The sequence below is a fragment of the Rhinopithecus bieti genome, unplaced genomic scaffold, assembly GCF_001698545.2.
Source record: "Rhinopithecus bieti isolate Rb0 unplaced genomic scaffold, ASM169854v2 scaffold_29388, whole genome shotgun sequence".
Lineage (NCBI taxonomy): Eukaryota > Metazoa > Chordata > Mammalia > Primates > Cercopithecidae > Rhinopithecus > Rhinopithecus bieti.
In genome coordinates this window covers 1,047,850-1,071,912 of record NW_016813389.1, presented here as the reverse complement: position 1 = coordinate 1,071,912, position 24,063 = coordinate 1,047,850, and the positions used below count along the sequence as shown (strand labels likewise).

General features: G+C 55.6%; 2 protein-coding genes across 7 annotated transcripts in view; one reads left to right on the top strand and one right to left on the bottom strand.

Moving 5' to 3' along the window:
- The first annotated feature begins 626 nt into the window (after positions 1–626).
- On the top strand, positions 627–19,672 carry SH3GLB2 (SH3 domain containing GRB2 like, endophilin B2). 6 transcript variants are annotated; one of them, XM_017848287.1, is made up of 13 exons: positions 633–831; positions 6,320–6,461; positions 7,510–7,638; positions 12,573–12,706; positions 13,007–13,099; positions 15,217–15,279; positions 16,730–16,825; positions 17,262–17,351; positions 17,590–17,690; positions 17,993–18,007; positions 18,114–18,354; positions 18,668–18,775; positions 19,303–19,419. In XM_017848287.1, the coding sequence occupies exons 1-12, from the start codon at positions 769–771 to the stop codon at positions 18,773–18,775; spliced, it is 1,275 nt and encodes a 424-aa protein (XP_017703776.1). In that variant the 5' UTR covers positions 633–768; the 3' UTR covers positions 19,303–19,419. The 6 variants fall into 6 exon arrangements, with proteins under 6 accessions (XP_017703780.1, XP_017703778.1, XP_017703779.1 ...); XM_017848291.1 differs by lacking the exon at positions 17,993–18,007 and having other exon boundaries at positions 627–831; positions 16,802–16,825; positions 19,303–19,672; XM_017848289.1 differs by having other exon boundaries at positions 627–831; positions 16,802–16,825; positions 18,668–19,419.
- Positions 19,673–20,398: 726 nt separating this feature from the next.
- The window catches only part of NUP188 (nucleoporin 188), a 71,933-nt gene continuing 68,268 nt past the window's right edge, over positions 20,399–24,063 (bottom strand). Inside the window, exons 39-44 of the mRNA XM_017848283.1 lie at positions 22,236–22,310; positions 21,927–22,154; positions 21,681–21,812; positions 21,349–21,422; positions 21,104–21,233; positions 20,399–20,977 (exon numbers count right to left, since the gene is read on the bottom strand). Coding sequence (XP_017703772.1) covers positions 20,801–20,977; positions 21,104–21,233; positions 21,349–21,422; positions 21,681–21,812; positions 21,927–22,154; positions 22,236–22,310 — 816 coding nt within the window. The 3' untranslated portion in view covers positions 20,399–20,800. The remainder of the gene's footprint in view (positions 20,978–21,103; positions 21,234–21,348; positions 21,423–21,680; positions 21,813–21,926; positions 22,155–22,235; positions 22,311–24,063) is intronic.

Below are 24,063 nucleotides of genomic sequence, written 5' to 3'. Positions count from 1 at the left end.
GCAATCATCTAAGAGCACATGTGTTCCAGTTTTAATAATAATTTTAGTAAAGAAAAAAAGGCGGCCCAAGCGGCGGCGGCCGCAGGCGCAGGGGGGCCAGCAGTGAGGCAAAGCCGCCCCAGCGGCACAGGGCCTGCCCGTGAGCGCACCGCCCCCGCACGAGGCTGTGGCCGTGCCCAAGGCCACACCAACCACCCCATCTAGCTCCCCCCCTGCCCTCTGTCCCCGGCCCTGTCCCACCCAGCCGCCCCCCAGGTCTGCCCAACTTAACAAGCCCCAGCCTTCCCGGCTGCAACCGCCGCTCGATCCCCGCGCCGTCCGCGGACAACCGGGCAAGCGACGCTGCGGATTAGCGCCTAGCCGGCGCCCCCCCATCTCTCCCTGCCTCCACGCCGCCGGGCAGCCCGGCGCGTCACGCTCACGGACAGGACACCCCCTACACAAACACACAACCGCCCCGCGGCCTCAAAGCAGCGCCAACCCGCGCGCTTCCCTTCCCAGCTTCCCGCACCGCAAGTAAGGGCCCGCCGCGCGCGTCCGCGCGGGCTTCCGTCTCCCCCTCTGTGTATCCTGGCTTCTCGTTCGAGCGAGAGGGGCGTCTGCTCCAGTCGGCGACAGGTGAGCGGCGTGATGGCGCGCGCGTGCCCGCGCAGGCGAGCGTGGAGGCACAGGGGGCAGGCGCGAACTTCTGGGTGCGGTTAGCGGCGGCGGCTGGGCAGGGGCTGCCTGCTGCGCTCGGCCCGTGCGCTGCGGCCCTGCGGGCGCACCATGGACTTCAACATGAAGAAGCTGGCGTCGGACGCGGGCATCTTCTTCACCCGGGCCGTGCAGGTGAGGCCTGGCGTCGCGCCGTGCGCCGGGGGCCCGGATGTGCGGCGGGCGGGGAGCACCCTGCGGCAGACGCCTGGGGACGCGGGGAAGCCCTCCCGGGCTGCTGCCCCTGTCCCCGCCGCGGGCACACCTCTGCCCCACTGAGCCCTTGCTGACCAGAAGAGGGAAAGAGCCCGGGCGGCCCGGCCCTACTGCCTGGAGTGAGGCACCAGTGCCCACCCTTTGAGCCGGTTGGGTTATCCTGCTCCCCTGGCGCCTGCCCGGCTGAGGAGGGGAGGAGGCACCGGCTGGGTCCTACCTCCCTGCCCTTGTCCAGCAGTGACTGGCGCCAGGCGGGGCATTTAGCGACCTGGGTCCCAGGCCCAGGGACTCATGCGTCCGCCACAACCCCTTCTCTGAGCCTCAGTCTCCGCACCTGTGCAATGGGCGGCTGGTGTCATGAGTCCCTCATGGCCATTTCACACGCTTGGATAGTCAGGCCGGAAGCCAGGAGCTGTTTCCTTTCTGCTCCACGGGAGGTCTGTTTCCTTCGTCCCTAGGCCTTGGGGGTGGGGAGAGGGCTGGGATCTGCCTGGGAAGCTGTTCAGGCCCAGGATACTGAGATTGGAACAAGTCCTATCCGTTTAGGGGCAGAGAGAAACAGGCAGCTCAACATCATGGGAAGACCTAGGCTCAGGTGTGGGTGAGAAAGTGCCCTCCTGTGACCTTGGGGGAGGTGCCTTCACCTCACTGGGCCTCAGTTTCTCAGTCTGAAAAATGGGATCAGTATTCCCGCCTCCCAGGGCAGATGCGAGGATTCTGTGGGACCCTGCATATGTGTGCTCACCAGAGGCAAGCTCATTGTTGGTGTCACTGTCACCGTGGTTAATATTGCACCCATTCAGCATGTGCCCTTGGACAAGTCACTTCTCTCTGAGCCCCGCCCTCCCCTTCTGTAAATCAGGTGTAACACCGTGGTTATGGGATTCAGTGGTTCTGTAAATCAGGTGTAACACCGTGGTTATGGGATTCAGTGGGATTCCGCAGTCCTGGGGCTGGCCCATCCCAGGGCTCTGGGAGCAGGTCCTGTAGTATTGTCTTTGTCGTTGTCATCCTTGTTGTTTCTGTTGAGTACAGTTCTCTCCCCACCCCCAACCCCGGCACTCCCCTCCCCTCCCCAGGAGCCCAGACACAGCCAGCAACCCATATAGTCATGTTTACTAGAAAGTGCTGTGTCCCGTTGAGGATTAGCATCCCAGCGAGAATTCACTGCTTAAAGTGTTCCAAGTCTGGTGGGCAGCCCCAGCCCTAGTGGAGATGCCAGGATCCCAGAGCCCCTCGGATTGGATGGCCCCAGTCCATCTGGGAGGGGGGAACCCACTTTGCTGTTGGTATGGCAACCACACTATCTCCCACATCTGGGAAGAACCTGATCTGCCAGTTCCCTGCTAGGGCTGGGGCCCTGCTGCCTGACCTGGCCAGGGCTCTCAGGGCCTAGGCAGAGCAGGGCCTAGGTGTGGCTCTGCTTGGTGGGGGCTGCCCCACAGGGTCACTGTTACTGGAGTGGGAGCCAGCAGTCAGGCCCCAGCCTCGGGGTGGGAGGGAGTGAGCTGGGAGCTTTATAAATAGAGGCTTTCTCTGCTCCGCACGCCCACCCCACTGCTGCCATTTTCCCGGGAGCAGCCTCGGACTCCAGCACCAAACCCCTTCCCCTTGGCAGGATTGGGGCAGAGTGGCAGGCCAGGGGACAGAGAGGCCTGAAATGTGACCTGGCAGGAGAGGCCATAGAGGGGCTCTGCCTGAGACCAAGCTGGCCTGGATGAGAGACAGCCAGGAGGGATGGGAGAGGGGTTCTTCATGATCAGTACATGTGATGGGCTCGGGAACCTCCCACTCCCTGCAGGTACGAGAAACAACTTTAAGAGCCTCCTCAATCCAGCAAGGAACAAGGCATTGGCCCTGAGATGAGGATCCAGAGGGCAGGATCCCTTTTGTATGGGTCATTCTGGGATGGTTTCCTGCATGGAGGGCCCCTGAACTGTGCCCAGAAAGTAGGGAGGGGCTTGTGACGTTGGTCCAAGTGGCAGGAGCAGCCCAGATAAGGGCACCGAGGCAAGAAAACCTAAGGCAGATTTGGCCAGTGGGGGTGGGAGAGGGCAGGAGGAGTGATAGTACTAGTACTATTAGTAGTCATTGCAGTAATAGTAATAGTAGTGGTAGAAGTAATGCTTATAAAAGCCAAAGAGGTGGTGGCATCGTCATCATGGAGCCAGGCAGGCTGCAGTGGACATGGGATAAATGCCCTCTAGCTTGGGAAAGCCTGGTAGAACTTCTCACCTGGGCATATGGGGCCTGTAAGGGAGGGCGGGGTGGGGAGTGCTGTTCTCAACCTTGGTAAGGAGGGGAGGTGTTGAGGTGCACATTTAGGGTGATGCCCTTGGTACCATCAGGGTAGCTCCCGAGAGCTGAGGAGGGATGTGAGGGAGACCTGTCCGCCTACCTGCCTTCCTCCTTTCTTCTTTCCTTCCTTTTTTTTTTTTTTTTTTGGAGACTGGGTCTCGTCCTGTCGCCCAGGCTGAAATGCAGTGGCAAAATCTCGGCTCACTGCAACCTCTGCCTTTTGGGTTCAAGTGATTCTCTTGCCTCAGCCTCCCGAGTAACTGGGATTATAGGCATCTGCCACCACTCCTGGCTAATTTTTTTTTTTTTTTTGTACTTAGTAGAGATGGGGTTTCACCATGTTGGCCAGGCTGGTCTCAAACTCCTGGGCTCAAGTGATCCTCCTGCCTCGGCCTCCCAAAGTGCTGATATTGCAGGCATGAGCCACCATGCCTGGCCTTTTTTTTTTTTTTTTTTTTTTTTTGAGATGGAGTCACTCTGTCACGCAGGCTGGCGCAGTCTCAGCTCACTGCAACCTCCATCTCCCTGGTTCAAGCAATTCCCCTGCCTCAGCCTCCCAAGTAGCTGGGATTAAAGGGATGCACTACCACTTCATGCTAATTTTTGTATTTTTAGTAGAGATGGGGTTTTACCATTTTAGCCAGGCTGGTCTTGAACTCCTGACCTCAAGTGATTCACCCGCCTTGGCCTCCCAAAGTGCTAGGATTACAGGCTTGAGCCACCATGCCTGACTTTCTTTCTTTCTTTCTTTTTTTGAGACGGAGTCTCGCTCTTTCACCCAGGCTGGAGTGCAGTGGTGCGATCTCAGCTCACTGCAAGCTCCACCTCCCAGGTTCACGCCATTCTCCTGACAGCCTCCCAAGTAGCTGGGACTACAGGCACCTGCCACCACGCCTGGCTAATTTTTTGTATGTTTAGTAGAGACGGGGTTTCACCATGTTAGCCAGGATGGTCTTGAACTCCTGACCTCATGATCCGCCTGCCTCGGCCTCCCAAAGTCTTTCTTTTTTTAAGGCAGGTTCTTGCTCTCTCACCCAGGCTTGAGTGCAGTGACATGATCTTAGCTCATTGCAACCTCCGCCTCCTGGGCTCCCACCTCAGCCCCCTGAGTATCTGGGACTACAGGTGTGTGCCACCACGCCCAGCTAATTTTTTTGTTGTTGTTGAGACTGAATCGAGCTCTGTCGCCCAGGCTGGAGTGCGGTGGTGCGATCTTGGCTCACTGCAAGCTCCACCTTCCGGATTCATGCCATTCTCCTGTTTCAGCCTCCCCAGTTACTGGGACTACACGCGCCCACCACCATGCCTGGCTAATTTTTTGTATTTTTAGTAGAGAAGGGGTTTCGCCTTGCTAGTCAGGATGGTCTCGATCTGCTGACCTCGTGATCCACCTGGCTTAGCCTCCCAAAGTGCTGGGATTATAGGCATGAGCCATTGTACTGGGCTTGTTTTTTCTTTTTTTTTTCTTTTTTCTTTTTTTTTTTCTGTAGAGATGAGGTCTCATTATGTTGCCCAGGCAGGTCTTGAACTCCTGGGCTCAATCCATCCGCCCACATCAGCCTTCCAAAGTGCTGGGATTATAGGCATGAGCCACTGCGCCTAGCCAAGGCTTTTCATTAATGATGGTGATGATAATACTAGCTAACATGTATCAGCCCCATACTGTGGCCAAATAGCCAATGAGCTAGATCCTGTTATCTGCATTGTCCAGGCAGGGGCTCTCAGGCCCAGAAGGGACACTTTGCCTCTCTGAGCCTTGGTTTCCTCATTTGGGAAATGGGGTGAATGCCACCCCCCTCAAAGGACTGAGTGAGGTGATAGAGCCACGACGGGCCGAGGAAGGCTGAGCCTCTACTCTGGAAGGTCTCAGTTTGGGGAATGTGAGGAGGAAGAAGAGGCAGAGCCGGCCCCAGGCAGGAGCTGAGGCCTTACCCCTGGCAGCTGGGCCCTCCCAGCCCTGCAGGGAGAAACCCAAGCTCTGCTACATAATTGATGGCTGCTGAGCTCCTGGTGGCTGCCCAGCCCCCCACCCCCTGCCGCTGCTGGAGCTGATTGCACCCAGGGATGATTCATGGCTGACCCGACTCCTGCATGGCCCTGCTGCTTGCTCAGCCTCAGTGGCGGCATCTGTGAAATGGGAAACAGCCCTTCCTGCGGTAGAGGTTGATGGGGTCGTGAGGAAACCCTTAGGACAGGACTTGGACCAGTTTCTGGTTGTTCCTAGGTAACTCCCGTGGCTTCTGCCAACTTTGATGGGGACCCATGTGACATCTGGGCCCTGGGTGTGCCCCGCCACTGGCTCTGATAGGCTGGCAGTGTTTCCATCTACCCTACGAGGTGGCCAAAGCCAGCCGTCTGGTCATCCTCCCTCCCTGCATTCCCCTTCCTTCCCAGACGTCTCTGCACCCATCAGCTCGTAGCACCGGTGCCGTACGTGGGGCAGCAGCACTGTAGCAGACCCAGCCTTTATGTCTAACCCACATCTTTCCTCTTTCATCCTCATGACCTATGAGGGAGGTGCTATTATTCCCTTTTTTCAGCTCAGGAAACCAGTGCTCAGAGAGGCAGAGCCCCTTGCCCAAGGTCACACAGCTTGACAGTGGCAGAACTAAGACTTTTGAATCAGGTCCTTCTGAACCCCGACCCTGGGTTCTTCCCCTCCCTCCTCTGGCACCCTTTCCCTAGCAGCTCCCAGCTGCCCATGGAGCCCCCTGATAACCCCAGACCCTGCTCCGTGCCCCATTTGTCCCGAACACTTTCTACCAAGTCCTCTCCTTCAGAGTCAGGCTCTAAGGACCCTAGGGTTGGCCTCCCCAGGGGTCCTCACCCGCCTAAGCTGTGGGTCAGATTGTGTATGGATGTGCATTTTGTGGGGATTCATTGGATTTCCAAAAGAAGCTGTGATTCCCATACTCTGGTCCAGCCACCTCGTTTCACAAATGGGAAAACAGTGAGGCCCTGCCACGTCACACAGTATCACCCTCGGGGCCGGTTCCTTGACCCTGGGGCCTGCCTAGGTTCCTGCTGGTGGGGGCAGTCCTCCCTTTCCCCTCCACTCCCCCACCTCCGTCTGAGCCCTCCCCACCCCTTGGCCTTCCCTGCTGCATAGTTCACGGAGGAGAAATTTGGCCAGGCCGAGAAGACTGAGCTTGATGCCCACTTTGAAAACCTTCTGGCCCGGGCAGACAGCACCAAGAACTGGACAGAGAAGATCTTGAGGCAGACAGAGGTGCTGCTGCAGCCCAACCCCAGTGAGTGTGTGCTGGTGGGCCTGGGGAGGGACGCAGTTGTGGGGCAGGGATACAGTCGTGGGAGGCCTGGCCCTGCTGTGGCACAGGTGGGGTGGGGCTGCAGCCAGGGTTTCAGCTAGACTCTTAGGCTCAAGGCTGTTGAGGAGGGACAGTTAAAAGAAAATGGGGGACTCTGTGTTGGGCTGCCAGACACTCCAGGGCAGTGGAAATACGGAGTTTTGCACAGAAGACTGAAAATGCCTGGAAGCTAAAACACACGTGGGAGAAGAGGCAGGCAAAACACACACCTGGTTGGTCACTCTCTCTCTTTTTTTTTTTTGAGATGGAGTTTTGCTCTGTTGCCCAGGCTGGAGTGCAATGGCACGATCTTGGCTCACTGCAACCCCTGCTTCCCAGGTTCAAGTGATTCTCCTGCCTCACCCTCCTGAGTAGCTGGGATTACAGGCACATGCCACTACACCGAGCTAATTTTTGTATTTTTAGTAGAGAAGGGGTTTCACCATGTTGGCCAGGCTGGTCTTGAACTCCTGACCTCAAATGATCCACCCGCCTTGGCCTGCCAAAATGCTGGGATTACAGGCATGAGCCACTGTGTCCGGCCCAAACCTGGTCACTTTCAAGAGGTCAGCAAGGCCCAGAGATGAAGGGACTGCCGGGAGCACACCCAGGCAGGCCCCCAAGGTCAAGCAGAAGTGACCTGCAGGACTTCCGAGGAAAGGAGGGTGGCTCCGGGTCATGCTGTGTGTCTGCCTGTAAATCTGCTCTGTGGTTCATTGAGGGGCCAGATAACTTTTGGGTGCCAGGAGCAGAGAACTGTGCAAGCATGTATTATGTTCTGTAATCATATTAATAAGGGAGAAGTGGATGGGCCCTGGCTTCCTCCTCCGTATAGTGCTGGGTCAATCGCAGCAGTTTCAGGGTTGGGCATGAGCAAGGAAGTCAGCACGCCAAGTGCACCTGTGGGCAGGGCTAGGTCTGGGTCTGTTTGTGTTTCATCTTTGGGCTTGAACTGAGGATCCCTGTGGCTTTGGCTGCTGTCTCCCCACAGGTGCCCGAGTGGAGGAGTTCCTGTATGAGAAGCTGGACAGGAAGGTCCCCTCAAGGGTCACCAACGGGGAGCTGCTGGCTCAGTACATGGCAGACGCGGCCAGTGAGCTGGGGCCGACCACCCCCTATGGTGAGCAGGCCTCACAGCCAGGGACTAGGGGTCATGGTCTCTAGCTCTGATTCTCCCTCCCTCCCTTCCTTTCTTTTTTTACTTTAAAAAAAAATTATACAAATAATACCTGAATTCATTCTAAATGTAGAAAGTCTATGCGGAAGAAAAGAGTAAAATTGGAATCTTGTCTTCATCAGTTTTGGTTTGTGTTTGTGTGTGTTTTTTTTTTTTTTTTTTTGAGACACAGTTTCACTCCATCACCTAGGCTAGAGTGCAGTGGTGCGATCTCAGCTCACCGCAACCCCTGCCTCCCAGGTTCAAGTGATTCTCCTTCCTCAACCTCCTGAGTAGCTGGGACTACAGGTGCCTACCACCGCACCCAGCTAATTTTTGTGTTTTTAGTAGAGGCAGGGTTTCACCATGTTGGCCAGGCTGTTCCCGAACTCCTGACTTCAGGTGATCCAACCAACAACCCTAGCTATTTGTATCATATAATTATAATAATATAATAATTAGATATATATATAATAAATATAATTTTTTTTTTTTTATTTTTTAGAACAAAAGTCATCGACACATATGCCCCCGGAGCCTGGAGTCAGTAGCGTCACACCACTGCAAGTCCGCCCTCCTGGGTTTTATTGCATTCTCCTGGCTCAGCCTCCGAGAGGTTAGCTGGGACTACAGGCGCCGGCCACCCTCGCCCGGAAACAATATATATATTTGTTTTATTATAGAGACGAGGGTTTTAACACAGAGTTAAGACCAGGAATGGTCTCAGACACACAGACCTTGTGAAACTGACACAGTCCTACAGGTCAATATAAACACACTGAGGGATTACTGGGATTACAGGCTTGAGCCACTGTGCCCGGCCTATTTGTGTATATTTTTTAATGGAATCATATTGTGTGCCATCTGGGAACCTGACTTTTTTTGTTGTTGTTGGAGATGGAGTTTTACTCTGTTGTCCAGGCTGGAGTGCAGTGGCGTAATCTCAGCTCACTGCAACCTCCGCCTCCCGGGTTCAAGAAATTCTCCTGCCTCAGCCTCCCAAGTAGCTGGGATTACAGGTGTCCACCAGCGCATCTGGCTTTTTTGTATTTTTAGTAGAGACGGCATTTTACCATGTTGGCCAGGCTTGTTTCCAACTCCTGACCGCAAGTGATCCGCCCACCTTGGCCTCCCAAAGTGCTGGGATTACAGGCGTGAGCCACCACACCCGGCCGGAACCTGACTTTTTAACTTGACATCATATTACAGGTATCTTTTCACTGAAGCGTTTATAGAACCACATCCATCTTTTTTTTCCATTTTGAAATTTTATCCAAGTATAAGCTATACATTATAAAATGCATGTAAAGTGTATAATTCAGTGATTTGTAGTAAATTTACAGAGTTGTACAAACATCTCCACAATCTGACTTTTTTTTTTTTTTTTTTTTTTTTTTTTTTGAGGCAGAGTCTCACTCTGTCACCCAGGCTGGAGTGCAGTGGCGCAATCTCGGCTCACTACAACCTCTGCCTTCTGGGCTGAAGGCATCCTTCCACCTCAGCCTCCTGATTAGCTGGGATTACAGGTGTCCACCCCCATGTCCTTCTTATTTTTGTATTTTTCTGTAGAGATGGGGATCTCGCTATGTTGCCCAGGCTGATCTCAAACTCCTAAACTGAAGTGACCTCCCACCTTGGCCTCCCAAAGTGCTGGGATTACAGGAGTGCGCCACCGTGCCCGGCCCACAGTCTAATTTAAAGGACATTTCCATCACACCCCAAAAGTCCTTCATGTCTATTGTCAAGCCCCATTTTCACCTCTAGCCAGCCAACCACTAATGTGTTTTTGGTCCCTATAAGTTCATCTTTTGTCTGAACATTTTATATAAATGGAGTCATATGATATGTTGTTTTTTGCATTTAGCTGCTTTTACCTAGCATAATTTTTTTTTTTGAGACGGAGTCTTGCTCTGTCGCCCAGGCTGGAGTGCAGTGGCACGCTCTCGGCTCACTGCAACCTATGCCTCCCATGTTCACGCCATTCTCCTGCCTCAGCCTCCCAAGTAGCTGGGGCTACAGGCGCCGGACACCATGCCTGGCAAATTTTTTTTTTTTTTGTATTTTTAGTGGAGACGGGGTTTCACCGTTTTAGCCAGGATAGTCGATCTCCTGACCTCGTAATCTGCCTGTCTCGGCCTCCCAAAGTGCTGGGATTACAGGTGTGAGCCATCGCGCCCGGCATATTTTTTGTATTTTTTAATAGAGACGGGGTCTCACCATGTTGGCCAGGCTGGTCTCAAACTCCTGACCTCAAGTGATCCGCCCGCCTCAGCCTCCCAAAGTGCTGGGATTCCAGGCGTGAGCCACCGAGCCCGGCCCCATATTTTGTATTGTTTTAATCCTTTTAAATTTATTCAGACTTGTTTCATGAGCTAGTATATGGTGTATCTGGGGACTGTCCTAAGTTGACTCGAGAAGATGATAAGGTATGCTGTTGAGGAGGCAGCGCTGCATAGATGCAGCGAGGCCACACCGGTCAGTAGCGTTCAAGGCTTGTACGTCCTTGCTGATTTTGTCTTGTTGTCCTGTTCATGATCAAGAGTAGACTATTGAGGCTGGGCACGGTGGCTCACGCCTGGGATCCCAGCACTGTGGGAGGTCAAGGTGGTTGGATCACCTGAGGTCAGGAGTTCAAGACCAGTCTGGAGATGGTGAAATCCCATCTCTACTAAAAATACAAAAAATTAGCTGGGCATGCTGGTGCGTGCCTATAATCCCAGCTACTCGGGAGGCTGAGGCAGGAGAATCGTCTGAACCCAGGAGGCGTAGGTCGCAGTGAGCCAAGAGCGCGCCACCGCACTCCAGCCTGAGAGACAGAGCGAGACTCCATCTCAAAAAAAAAAAAGCAGAGTATTGAAGTTTCCAACTATTACTGTTGAATTGTCTATTTCTCTCTCTGTCAGTATTTGCCTTATGTATTTTGGAACCGTCTTAGGTCTGTATGTTTATATTTGTGCATCTTCAGGTCTGTATGTTTATATTTGTGCATCTTCCTGATGAATTGACTCTTTTATCATTATAAAGTACTACTCTCTGTCTCTAATACAGTTTTGTCTTAAAGTCTATTTTGTCTGGTAGTAGTACCTGTTACACATTTTTCAGCCCATTCATGTCTTTAAAGTGTATCTTTGGATTTTTTTTTTTTTCTGTCACCCAGGCTGGAGTGCAGTGGTGCGATCTTGGCTCACTGTGACTTCCACCTCCCGGTTTCAAGTGATTCTCCTGCCTCAGCCTCCTGAGTAGCTGGGATTACAGCTGCTCACCACCATGCCTGGTTAATTTTTGTATTTTTAGTAGAGACAGGGTTTCACCAAGTTGGTCAGGCTGATCTTGAACTCCTGACCTCATGATCCGCCCGACTCGGCCTCCCAAAGTGCTGGAATTACAGGTGTGAGCCACCGCGCCCGGCCGTATCTTTTTTTTTTTTTTTTTTTAAGACAGTCTTGCTCTTGTTGCCCAGGCTGGAGTGCAGTGGTGTGACGTTGGCTCATTGCAACCTCCGCCTCCCGGGTTCAAGCAATTCTCCTGCCTCAGTTTCCCAAGTAGCTGAATTACAGATGCATACCACACCCAGCTAATTTTTGTATTTTTAGTAAAGATGAGGTTTTACCATGTTGTCCAGGCTGGTCTCGAACTCCTGACCTCAAGTGACACATCCACTTCAGCCTCCCAAAGTGCTAGGATTACAGGTATAAGCCACTGCGCCCGGCCTTGCCTTCACTTTTGAAGGATTGTTTTGCTATATATAGAAGTCCTGGATGAACAGTTTTTTCTTTACTTTGAATAAATAGTAATTTATCATCATAAATTCATCATAAGCAGTAATATATCGTCTTACTGCTATCTGGCCTCTGTTGTTCCTAATGAGAAGACAAGTTATCTTATTGTAGCTCTCTTGTATGTGATGAATCAAACCACGTTTTTTCTTTTCCTTTTAAGACAGGATCTTGCTCTGTCACCCAGACTGGAGTGCAGTGGTACAATCATAGCCTACTACTATAGCCTGAAACTCCTGGGTTCAAATGATCCTCCCCTCTGGGCCTCCCAAAGTATTGGGATTACAGGCATGAGCCAGCTCTCCCAGCCTCTTATTGTTTCTTCAGATATTTTTTCTGCCTTATTTTCTCCTCTTCTGGGACTCATGTTACTCATATGTTGGTTCACTTGACAGTGCCCCCATAGGTTCTGAGGCGCTGCTCATTTTTCTTATTTTTTTTTTAATTTATTTTTTATAAAGATGAGGTTTTGCCATGTTGCCCAGGCTGGTCTTGAACAGCTGGGCTCAAGCAGTCTGCCCACCTTGGTTTTCCAAAGTGCTGGGATTACAGATGTGAGCCACAGCATCCAGCCCAGCAGTTTTTCTTGATTAAATGCTTTTTAATTTGTTTTTTGCCTTGGTCCATTTCCAGAGTCCACAAATGGGTGTTTTTGACAATTGTGTCCAGTTTTCTTTCAATTTGTTTTATTTTCAAAGAGACAAGGTCTCACTATGTTGCCCAGGGTGGTCTCGAACTGCTGAGCTCAAGTGATCCTCCTGTCTCTGCCTCCCAGAGTGCTAGGATTATAGGTGTGAGCCACCACACCTGGCGTGGTGTCCAGTTTTATTGTTACTTTTTTTGGGCGGGGATTTGTTGAGCTCCTTTCTCTGACATTCTGGAAGTCTCACTCCCACCTTTATCATGGCTGCACTGTGTTTCATATTTTGGCTGTCCCACTGTTTATTTGTCAGTCCCAGTTAATGGTGTGGTATAGGTTCCTTCTACTTCCAGGCAAAGCGTTCTGCACTGAGCGCCCCGGCCCTTGCTCTTCAGCAAGCTCTTCCTGAGCCCTCTCCTGCTGCCTGTAGATCAGAGCAGCCTGAGCCTGACCTTCCTCACCCTTCCACTCTGTTTTCTCAGGGAAGACACTGATCAAGGTGGCAGAAGCTGAAAAGCAACTGGGAGCTGCAGAGAGGGATTTTATCCACACGGCCTCCATCAGCTTCCTCACACCCTTGCGCAACTTCCTGGAGGGGGACTGGAAGACCATCTCGGTGAGGGCCCTGGGACTACTACGCCTCATGGTAGCCATGGCAGTTCTCTCCTCAGAGCTTCATGGTATCCATGGCAGTCCTCTCCTCCGAGCCTTTGAGCACAGGCTCTCTTCCAGTGCTGGGGCTAAAAACTCCTGGGGCCTCCCCAGAGAGGGCTCCTTTGGACTGAGTGACCTCCTATCTCTGGGTCTTAGTTTCCCTGTCTTGACTCAATAGTCCCCAGCACCAATCTTGCCATGCATGGCTCTGGGTCTCCCAGGGCGGCCCAGGGTCTCACTGTCCCCATGCCCTGCCCTGTAGAAGGAGAGGCGGCTCCTCCAAAACCGGCGTCTGGACTTGGATGCCTGCAAAGCGAGGCTGAAGAAGGCCAAGGCTGCAGAAGCCAAAGCCACGGTAGGTGTTGCCACCGGCCTCCTGGCCCCCAGGCTCTGGCTGAGCCAAGGGGTGGGGGCATGAAGGGACCTGGTATTTGGCATGACCTCTCTCCCCTCTCCCTGGCTGGAGATGCCTGGCTGGGGGCTGCTGGGCTGAGCCTCTCTGTCCCTGCCCTCAAGGGAGCCTTGGTGGCCCCCGAGCTCTGGTTCCCAGGGAGACATTTACGGTGTGGGTGGACCAGCAGTGCCCCCAGCTGGGTGCAGGGTACCCCACAGTCACCCTGCCAGGCAGCTGGAGTCTCCTGCATGCCCTGCCCTCCTAGATGCTCGGCTCTGTCCCCGGCTCTGCCCAGGTATGGCACCTTCTTACTAACTCTACTACTTGTTGCTTGAACATCAGGCCCAGGGTCCCTGTGCTCAGGCGCCCCCACGTCGGTGTGGAGAACCGGGCAGCTGGACCACCCACTTGCTCAGGGCTGTGTCTGAGGGGCCTTATCAAGCCAGCCTCATGAATTGATAGGGCCTGGCCATCGGCGCCCTTCATCCCAGTTCACTGAGGCCTGTTCAGCCTGGCGGGGTCAATGGGAGTAGCCTGGGGACAATGTGCCCAGGGCGAGGCCAGGATTAGAGAGCTGGGTCCTAAGGTGAAACCCTCCTGGCACCGAAAGTTGCCTAGGGGGGGTGCAGGCCCTAAAGTGCTGCCCACACCTGTGCAGAGGGAAGCTCCCAGGCCCAGGGCTGCTAGGGAGAGGCACCTGGCTGCCAAGGGATAGCCGAGGAGGCAGGCCCAGCCTGGGGCTCACAGCCTGCCCATACACCTGTGTTCGCTCCCATAGTGTTGCCCCAGAACCTGCACTTGCTCCTGGCGAAAACTGTGTGGCAGGGTCTCAGGTCACTCAAGTGGTGGGTTCCTAGAATCAGAGCAGGGGTATAGCTTTTCAATCTTGGTTGGCTAGGTGACCTTGTGGCCTATCGGGATGACCTCTTTTAAGTCACCTGACCAGGACAGTCTCTTCCGTCACTCAGGGCCAGACAACGTCTCCTGGATAACTCAGCCAGAACACACTCCATCAGCCAGGCCAGGAGCCTTTCCTTAGTCATTGCAGTGGTGTGACCTCTCCTTTTGCCTGGGTGGCCGGACAACTCGTATCCTGGGGTTGGGCAACAGGCCACCCTTTCCAGAGCTAGGACTTGGCAGCCGGGGAACAGCATTCCAGAGGACTCAAACCCCACAGCCTCTGTGCCCATAAGCACGCACACGTTAGGACTTTCAGGAGGCAGGCTGTGGTGCCTCCCTCCGCCTTGACCGCCTGGTGTCCCTCCCACTGGGCCTGGGGGCCTGCTCCCTGCCTGCGCTGTGGACTCACAGACCTTTGTTTTTGTTCCCTTTCCGTCCCTGCTTTGGGTAACTTGGCTCAGTGTGAAGGGAGATGTGAGTATAACCTCCCATGCGCTGTGCTGCTTCCGGTCTGCCCATCTTGCCCGTGGACCCACGGTGCCGTGGCCAGCCCACGTCCTTGGGGCATTTTGCAAGCAGCTGGTCTCCCCGCCAGAGCCTCTACTGTGCAGGGCCTCTGGTTTAGGGGGGATGCCAGGCGTTGGGGCCTGTGAGTCAGCTTTTTGCAAATGTTGGACGTCTGTCACTCTGTCTGCCCATGCATCCATCTGTCCACCCTTGTCGGGAAGGGCCTGGCCCTTGATGCAGGAGCGAGAGATGTAGTGTGCAGATTCTGGGATGGAAAAAGCCATCCCAGGTGGGGGTGGGCTGTGTTTGTGGGACCCTGGGGCATCTGAGCCACTGGTCTTGGGAGGAGGGGGCTGTGGCCCCTGGGAGGGGAGAGCCCAGCCTGTGACTTGCTCAGGCAGCCTCGGCTGTCTCCTCACCGCATTTGCTCTCCTGGGCTCCAGTGCCTACAGCCACTTGATCTTTGTCTTGACTTTCCAAGTCCCTAGGCCCCTCATCTCCAGGTGGTTGGAGTCGGGAGAAGAGGGTTTGTGTTGTGTTTGTATCCCCCTGTCCCTGGGGTTAGGCCTCCTGGCATCTCCTTGTGCAAGACTCTGGGGTAGCCTCCTGACCTCGACCCTGGCCCTGGCCCAGGGTGACTCCCTCCCCACATGAACTCTGTTCCCCGCCAGACGGTGCCTGACTTTCAGGAGACTAGACCTCGTAATTACATTCTCTCGGCCAGCGCCTCCGCGGTAAGCGCACCCCACCCCCACCCCACCCCTCGTCCTCCTCTCTCCCCAAGTCCCATGCCACTGCCTCTGACTGCACAGGAGCTAGAGGCCAGCGGGTAAGGTGGGGGCACTGCCATGTGATCAGGTCAGTCCTGAGACACTGGGGAGGGGCAGAAGCCCCCACCTCTGTCCACGGCCTGGCCCCGGTGCCCTGTGGCCATGGAGCTGGACTTGCTTCCCCTCTGCAAAACGCTGGAGCTGGCGTCAGGGCCAGCCACACCGAGTAGTGTGGAGAACTCAGGGCGGCAGCTGTCCCATCCTCGGGGCCCCTCCGCCTCCTGCTGTCTCTGAATGCCAGGCCCTGGGGAGGCCCTGAGGATGGAGGAGGAGGCCTGGCCATGCCTTTCTGGAGTTCACAGACCCCTAAAGACAGGAGGCAGTGGACTGCCGTGTAGGCCTGGAGAGCGTCTGGGGGGCGGGAGGGCCTGAGGCTGTGCTAAGGCCCAGAGGTTCTGGAGCAGGGCATGTCTTGTCCTGAGGAGGCTCAGGCAGGGCCCCCGGGGGAGTCGGGGCAGGAGGTGGGGAGGACAGGATCGTGGAGGCTTCGCATGTCATGGTTTTTAAGCTTTCTTGGGATGTCTGGTATTTCCTGTGTAGTTTGGGGACTAGGCCACACCTCTCCCTTATGCTTGTCACCACTGCTGCACCTTGTCTGCCCACTTTCTCTCCTTCCCGCCCCCAGGGGTGAGACCCTCACCTCTGTCGTGAGCATGCTGCCTTGTGTCTTTCGTGCCGTCGTTCTGTGCCTGGGTGACTCCCTCAGGCCACCAACCCTAGCTGGCTCTCACAGCAACTTCCAGTGCTCCTGGACGGGGACTTCCTAAGCAGCATGGGGGCCACATGGGTGGCCACGCACACTGGCCTGGGTCTGCGTTCCCTATTTCAGGCTGTTGTCTGGGGTCAGATCTCTGGAAGCGGCAGGAGCACTGGGTCTCCCGGTCGTGGCCGGGCAGCGTCTTTCTTCTTCAGGATCCACTTCCCGCCTCCTCCCTGTGCCCAGTGGAAGGAGAAACATCCTAGAGGGTGGAGACTGCCCTGTTTTTCTTTTGCCATTGAGTCCCAGTGTGACTCAGGCACGAGGCTGCCTTTCTCTGCCAGAGGACAGAAAAGTTCAGTGACTGGCCCAGGGTCACACGGTCCTGCCTCCCAGCCCACCAGCCTGAGCCAACAGTCAGGACGGGGTGGGGCACTCGATCTCTCTTCAGACCCCACTCAGAGTCTGGGGCTGACACTGTAGGAGAAACAGAAGCAGGACTCCCGCTGGCTGCTCCCTTCCTGCATGAGGCATGTTAGAGGGACTGGGACTGCCAGCCCCCAGCTCTCAGGCCTGCCTCAGCCCAGTCTCAGCTCCTGTTTGGGAGGGTGGGGCAGAGGGGCAGGGGGCAGAAGTTGAGTCTGGGAGCTGGGGCAGGGCACAGGCTCTAGGGTCCAGCTGTCCTCCTCTCCCCTCTCCTGCTGGCCACTCCTGCTGCCGTCTCCACAGCTCTGGAATGATGAGGTGGACAAGGTAAGTTGGGGTCTGGGGGGCTGGGCTCAGGGAAGAAGGTGTGGCAGGGTACAGGCACACCTGCTGCTGTGGGGTCTGGTCTGTTTCTCACTCTGCCCCACACCCACTGGGGAGGGGTTACTGCTTTCCCTCCCTGGGCCTCAGTTTCCCCTAACCCTGTAGCACACAATAGGCCCTCAGGATGCACTTGCTGGGTGGATTTCTCCAATGGGTGATGGAGGGAGGGTCTGTCACTACAGCTGCCTCTGGGGGTCCTGAGTGGGGCTCTAGCTTCTCTGGGGTTGGGGCTCCACGTATGAAGTCAGGCATAGACCTAGAAGGCTCTCTGTGTTCCCAGGGGAAAGGGACAGGCAGCTCCCAGGTAGGTTCCAGGGGAAGACTGCGAGGAAGCTGGTGGGTGGTGTGTGGGTGCTCACGGCTGCCCTGCCCTGCCCAGGCCGAGCAGGAGCTCCGCGTGGCCCAGACAGAGTTTGACCGGCAAGCAGAAGTGACCCGTCTCTTGCTGGAGGGGATCAGCAGCACTCATGTGAGTCCCCCGCCCACCTTCACTAAAGCACAACCCTCAGCGGGCACCAGGTGTGCCTGAACCACGGGCTCAGCAGGGCTGCCCCAGAACGGCCCTCACAGAGCAAGTCCCACCGGGGAGGGTGTGGGCATAGGGGCAGGGCACCCTGGAATGGTCTGGTAGAGGATAGGGATGGGGATGGAATTTTTTGTTCTGACGGCGGGACGTTAGAAGTCAGCCTCTGGCCTCTTCCCCACAGGTGAACCACCTGCGCTGCCTCCATGAGTTCGTCAAGTCTCAGACAACCTACTACGCACAGTGCTACCGCCACATGCTGGACTTGCAGAAGCAGCTGGGCAGGTACGGAGCCAGCACTGCTGAGCCCACTGGGGTCCCCTGGCTCCCAGACCCCATCCGTGGGCAGCATGAGCTCCTCTGGGCAAGTCCTATGACACAGAGCTGGGTTGGAGAGCCCTGCCGGAACCCACTCTGGGCCCAGGCACCTCACGTGTATGAGGGTAGAGTGGCTGGCCTTACTGACCTCTGAGTCCCCTGGGTACCCTGAGGTTTCTAGGGAATGCCTGGGTGGGGAGGATGGCAGGGACCAGGGGGTAGGGCCATCTCACCCTTCCCTTGCTTTGCTTCTCCCTTTGTGCTGCCAGCTCCCAGGGTGCCATGTGAGTAGCTGGGATTGGAATGGGGCTCCTGGGGCTGGGGAGGGGAGTTTGCTTCTGGGGTCCCTTCTGGGACTCCCACCTGCTAAGTTGTATCCCTCCTCTCCAGATTTCCAGGCACCTTCGTGGGCACCACAGAGCCTGCCTCCCCACCCTTGAGCAGCACTTCACCCACCACCACTGCGGCCACTATGCCTGTGGTGCCCTCTGTGGCCAGCCTGGCCCCTCCAGGGGAGGCCTCGCTCTGCCTGGAAGAGGTGGCCCCTCCTGCCAGTGGGACCCGCAAAGCTCGGGTGCTCTATGACTACGAGGCGGCCGACAGCAGTGAGCTGGCCCTGCTGGCTGATGAGGTGGGCCTGGTGCCACAAGGTGGGGCAGGAATGGGCGGGGTGAGCAGCCTGGGCACTGGGATCAGGCACATGGGGCCTGGAGGGGCCCTGATGGGAAAGCAGGGACCAGCAGGTTAAAGAGGGCACCTCCAGCTCTGAGGAGGCAGTCCCTGCTCTGCCGGGTCTCTATGGAGCAGGTGAGATGAGCTCCAGCCACGGAAAGTGTAGCACATGCCACGGGCCATGGGGAGGTGGCAGCTCTGTCCCCACTTAGTCCTGGGGCCAGTTCTACCCTTGGCCAGGCCATGACCGTCCTCTACTGCCATCTCTGCAGCTCATCACTGTCTACAGCCTGCCTGGCATGGACCCTGACTGGCTCATTGGCGAGAGAGGCAACAAGAAGGGCAAAGTCCCTGTCACCTACTTGGAACTGCTCAGCTAGGCAGGTCCCCCCGCTCCCCCACATTCTGGCCTGGGCAGGAGAGGATGGGCGTAGCCCTGCCACTTACCTTGTTGGTGACACTGCTGTTCAGAGTGGGGAGAAAAATTCACTCCATTCTGTCCCTGCTCCTGGTCACCTAGCTGTGAGGGTGCCTGAGGCTGAATGGCCCCGCCCCTCCCCCAGCCCTGCTTCTGACCTGTGGCTCTGGAGCCCCTGCCCCTGCCTGCATCCCTGAGCGCCCCACCCTCCCGGCTTCACTAAGGAGGGAGGGGCTGTCTGAAGCAGCTACACTCAGCACCTAGGCCAGGGTGGGGCCGCAGATGGGCTCAGGAAGCGCCAGGTGCACTCAGTGAGAGCCCTGCCTTTCAGTTGCCAAAAGTTGCATGGGGGAATGCAGCAAGGCACACAGGGCTCTGGCAGCCCCTGGGGACTGGGCGCTGCCCCTGGGAGGGGAGAGCCTGGCCAGGGCTGGTGTTGGGCCCGGAGCAGCATCTTCCGGTGCTATCCTCCCCTCTCACTCCTCACAGCTCAAGCCAAGTCCAGCGGCCGCAGCCTCCACCTCTCCACACTCACTTTTTATCTGGTGTTTTTACTTCTGCCTGCGTTTGCTCTCTAGCCAATAAACCCTCCTTGTGTGCGAGTCACCTGGGCTCCTGTCAGGGCCTGGCCCTGAGGGTGGGAAAGGGAAGGGTAGACTCACCCTCTGCCCCACTCTTCCTGGGTGGGGTGACCCACAGAGTGAGCAGGGGCCCTGCGGCTGCCCTGGCTCCCAGCTCTCTAAATTGGGAAGTGCAGCCCTGCCTACCTTCCGCGGGGCCTGTGCCTCTCGGGGCAGTGCTGTTCCTGGACATGAAGCTGCACAAGGAATGTTTTATTCCTAAGAGAAAGTTTCCTAAATTTGGATAGTGGAGTGGACCGTAGAATGTGTCTGACAGTTCAAACTCAAGAAGTGGGTAGTGGTCCGCACTGTCTGCATGTTGGGCATTTTGCCCAGCACGTGCCCCTGTGCCACGGGTTCTCATGCCATCCTCAGTGTCCACATTTCACAGATGAGATCAGCAAGACAGTCACCTCCTCAAGGGACCACAACTGGCAAGTGGCTGAGCAGGGACTGAAGCCCAGGCAGCGTGATTCTAGAAACCCTAAGTGGTGGCTGTGTTTTAGATGGCCCCTAGCAGGACCTGGCATTCTGACTTCAGTCCTGAGAAGGCCAACAGCTAGTAGGCCCCATTGTTGGGGCTTCTGAAGAGGAGATGGGGTTGACAGGGGAACCGGGCTGTAAGTAGGAAGGCACAGAGCTTCAAGAAAGGCTCACCCAGGGATGAGCTCAGCCCACTGGGCCAACGAAAGCAGGGCCAAGGACACAACCAGGGCAGGCCAAGGAAGGGAACAGCGCCCACTCAGCCTAACCCTCAGCCTATGGACAGGAATGAGGAGATGCTGGTGAACTGGCCATCCATCAATACCTGCCTTCCCCCGAGGCTGCAGCCCCACTCCCGAGGCTGCAGCCCCACTCCCGAGGCTGCAGCCACACTCCCGAGGCGCCTGGCCAGGGGAGTTTTCTAGGTTCTGAGAGCCAGGTTATCATCCCTGGGCTTTGAAGTTAAATATTTATCACACAGCTGTCTATAAACAGGATTTTAATATTTGTATAAATAGACCACAGAATTACCAAAACTGCAGGGACAGAGCATGGAAAACAGATTCTGGAACCCGTGCATAGAGTCCTCTCCTGGGCTACCGCCTCCCCTGGCTGGCCGTGCTGTGGGGAATGCTGGAAGGGAAGGAATGCTCCTCTGGGGGCGTCTGCAGCGTGAGGGCCTAAGCACAGAAGACTCCACTCCCCATGCCTGCTGTTGACCTCTTCATCTAGTATAAAAATAACATCAGTGGGTAGGTGGTTGAAGTGGCTACTCGGGGAGGGGGTGACAGAAGGTGCCCTCCGTTGTATAGGCCCTGACAGCCAGGGTGCGGTATAGGCTGGTGGAGAGGAGTAGGTAGGCAGCACAGCAGCACAGCACTGCCCTATCTTTGCACATGCCGGACAAATGCCTGCACTAGCTGGATCAGAGGCTCTTGACTCTCAGGGCTGGCTTTGGAGAGAGAGGTGGACTTGCCCTGCGGCGAGGGGAGGACACCAGTGGCAGGGGAGCTGGGGGCTCCCCGGCGGAAGTAGCGCGAGAGGCTGGAGAGCAGCGTGCTCTACAAGAAAAAAAGTGGCTTGGTGAGGCTCAGCACATCTGGCCACTCTTCCGACCCTTGGGGGTTACCAGACAGGACCCCACAGGGCTCTAGACCTATTGGCCCAGCCTCCCTATCCATCCATACCAACTCAGAGCTGAGCTCCTGCTTCATCCGCTGTTTGTCCCGGGGATGCACAGCCGGGTCCCTAAGGTACCGCATCGCCTGAGAGATGAGCAGGTAGAAGCAGTTTTCCATGGTAAACATCAGGAGGGACCTGGGAGGAGAGGCAGGTTTTTGGCACTGCTACAGAGGGCCAGGCTGGCCAAGCCTGAGAATAGTGGGCCCATGACTTCCCCAGCCCGTTATCAAATCTCAGAAAGAGCGCTTACTTTAACGTCCTGGTCCCTTCTGCCTGTGTGCTGAGCCCCACTGCCTGGGTGAGGGGCTCCTTTTTCTTGTCCAGCTGAAGAGAAGCAAGGGTAAAAAACTAAGACAACAGGAACAGCTCCCACTTACTGAGAGCTTCCTACTTGCATGCCCTGCACTAAACAAATTTCATCAGTTACCTCATTTAATCCTCACAGTAATTCTCAGAGGTGCTGTCATGTTCAGTTTACGGAGAGGAGCAGGCTCGGGAGGCTAGGTACCATGCCCAAGGTTGGCTGGAAGTGGTGGGCTGGGGGAGGAGCCGGGGGAGAGGACAGTGACAGAACCCACTTACCTCTCCAAGCATGTTGAGGGCCACATTCACTGTGGCCAGAAGGGTCCCAAAGGAGGGGGCCACTTCGGAGTCAAAGGTGGGAGTGGTAAAGCTCAGGGCAAACAGGAAGTTGTATTCAGCAAGGTCCAGGGACTGCAAGAAAAGTCAAGAGCCATCCAGGACCCAGTTAAGGCCCCAGGTAGCTCTCAGTGCACAGCAAAGCAGAGCCTTTAGGGGAGGTGGTGCCGAAAAGATGACGGCCAGTACCTGATCCAGCAGGATCTGGCAGACATCTGGGGTGAAGTGGCGCAGGGCTGCCAGCGTCCTGCTGAGGATCTTGAGAAGGCCATACTGGACTGTGTGCAAGGCCCGCTGCTCTGATGCCTCTGTGTCAGCAGCGGGCTGCTTGGAGGAGGAGGGGGCAGCAGAAGCAGCAGACGGTGGCCTCTGGACTCGCTGGGCAACGGCCGAGGGGAGGCCGTCCCCATTTTTGTTCTAGGGAGAGTCAAGAAATGAAGGTGGAGCTCAGGAAGCCACAGTGAGGTATTCCAGACCCTCATGGCATAGGACGCTTACCTGTAAGTAATGCTGCAGCATCTTTCGACTGTGCAGGAGGGAGGTGCATGCCTGGCACAGGTAACCCAGGTTGACCTGGGAGAGACATAGGAAAGATGAGGGGATTCTCTTGTCAGCAGCCCAGTCACCCAACCTGCCCAACCCAACAGCCCTCCACGTAACACCCACGCTGTCTTCTCACTCGCTGCTGCTCTTCTCTCCCTCCCTCCCTCATGCTCCCCTGGCCACTTTCCAGCTTTAAAGCCCTTATAGCCACTAAGTACTCAGGGCTACAAACTCGGGGCCAGCAGGGCTCAGGACTGGACTGTTTCACTGGGACCCAACTAGGTGCCTTGTATATTATAAGGTCCTAAAATAATAGAAGATGAGGCCGGGCGCGGTGACTCACGCCTGTAATCCCAGCACTTTGGGAGACTGAGGCGGGCGGATCACGAGGTCAGGAGATTGAGACCATCCTGGCTAACACGGTGAAACCCCGTCTCTACTAAAAAATACAAAAAAATAGCCAGGCACGGTGGCGGGCACCTGTAGTCCCAGCTACTCGGGAGGCCGAGGCAGGAGAAGGGCATGAACCTGGGAGGCGGAGCTTGCAGTGAGCCGACATAGCGCCACTGCACTCTAGTCTGGGCGACAGAGCAAAACTCGGTCTCTAAATAAATAAATAAATAAAATGAAGATGAGGATTATGGCTGATTCCATTTTATAAGAAAAGAATAAAAGGTTACAAATAACTGAAGTGACTTGGCCAAGGTCATACAACCAGCAGATGAGAGAAGCCTGCCTGGCTCTGGAGCCTGTGTTCGTTCTTCACCCCTTCTCCAGTTGGTTCCCAGCTCCAGGTGTGTGTGTTTTTTTGGTTTTGTTCATTTTTTTTTTTCCCCTGAGATGGAGTCTTGCTCTGTCGCCAGGCTGGAGTGCAGTGAGTGGTGTGACCTCGGCTCACTGCAACCTCCGCTTCCTGGTTCAAGCGATTCTCCTGCCTCAGCCTCCTGATCCTGAGTAGCTGGGACTACAGTCGTGTGCCACCACACCCAGCTAATTTTTGTATTTTTAGTAGAGATGGGGTTTCACCATATCGGCCAGGCTGGTCTTGAGCTCTTGTCCTTGTAATACGCCTGCCTTGGACTCCCAAAGTGCTGGGATTACCGGCGTGAGCCACTGCGCCCAGCCTTTTTTTTTTTTTTTGAGATGGGAGTCTCTCTCTGTCACCCAGGCTGGAGTGTTAACGGTTCGATCTTGACTCACTGCAACCAACGCCTCCCAGGTTCAAGCGATTCTCCCACCTCAGCCTCCTGAGTAGCTGGGATTACAGTCACGCACCACCATGCCCAGCTAATTTTTCTATTTTTAGTAGAGATGGGGTTTCTCCATGTTGGCCAGGCTGATCTCAAACTCCTGAATGCCTCCCAAAGTGCTAGGATTACAGGCATGAGTCACCACGCCTGGTCCCAGGTGTATTCTTAAAGGATCTGAACCAATACCTAACTGATAAAGTACAAGTTCTTAATCTACATGGCGGCCGGGCGCGGTGGCTCAAACCTGTAATCCCAGCACTTTGGGAGGCCGAGACGGGCGGATCACGAGGTCAGGAGGTCGAAACCATCCTGGCTAACACGGTGAAACCCCGTCTCTACTAAAAATACAAAAAAATTAGCTGGGCGAGGTGGCGGGCGCCTGTAGTCCCAGCTACTGGGAGGCTGAGGCAGGAGAATGGCGTGAACCCGGGAGGCGGAGCTTGCAGTGAGCTGAGATCCGGCCACTGCACTCCAGCCTGGGGGCAGAGCGATACTCTGTCTCAAAAAAGAAAAAAAAAAAAAAAAAAAAAAAA